Genomic DNA, 516 nt, shown 5'->3' with positions numbered 1-516 from the left:
GTGAGTGGGGCTGGCCCCCGGGGAGGGGGTGAGTGGGGCTGGCCCCCGGGGAGGAGGGGGCCTGGGCAGCGGCTCTGACTCCTCCTTGCCTCGTCCTCAGGGCATCGCTGGACTTCGGGGGGCCCCAGGCCCACAGGTGAGTGACGTGCTTGATTCCATCAACCCGCATCCCCATCTTTTCTTTTTTTTAATAATTGTGTTGACTTCAGAGAGGAAGGGAGAGGGAGAGAGAGAGAAACATCAGTGATAAGAGAGAATCATGGATCAGCTGCCTCCTGCACGCCCCGCACCGGGGATCAAGCCCGCAACCCGGGCCTGTGCCCCGAGGGGGAACCGCACCAGCGACCTCCTGGTTCATGGGTTGATGCCCAACCCCTGAGCCACGCCGGCCGGGCCCTGCGTCCCCATCTTGCTCTCACCGCTCTCTGACCTTGTTCCCTCCAGGGGGACCCCGGCGCTCGCGGCCCCGCAGGAGACAAGGTGAGAGGAGGTGGAGGTTGCTGGCTGCGGCTGGGC

The 516-nt window shown here is 65.1% G+C and overlaps 1 protein-coding gene across 1 annotated transcript in view; it reads left to right on the top strand.

Annotated features, from left to right (window-relative positions):
- Positions 1-516, top strand: part of COL7A1 (collagen, type VII, alpha 1) — a 48,956-nt gene that overhangs the window by 18,380 nt on the left and 30,060 nt on the right. The window contains 2 exon segments of the mRNA XM_014538979.1: positions 101-136; positions 445-480. Coding sequence (XP_014394465.1) covers positions 101-136; positions 445-480 — 72 coding nt within the window.

The sequence above is a fragment of the Myotis brandtii genome, unplaced genomic scaffold (assembly GCF_000412655.1).
Source record: "Myotis brandtii unplaced genomic scaffold, ASM41265v1 scaffold207, whole genome shotgun sequence".
In the NCBI taxonomy this organism is placed as follows: Eukaryota; Metazoa; Chordata; class Mammalia; order Chiroptera; family Vespertilionidae; genus Myotis; species Myotis brandtii.
This window is presented reverse-complemented; position numbering and strand designations above follow the sequence as displayed.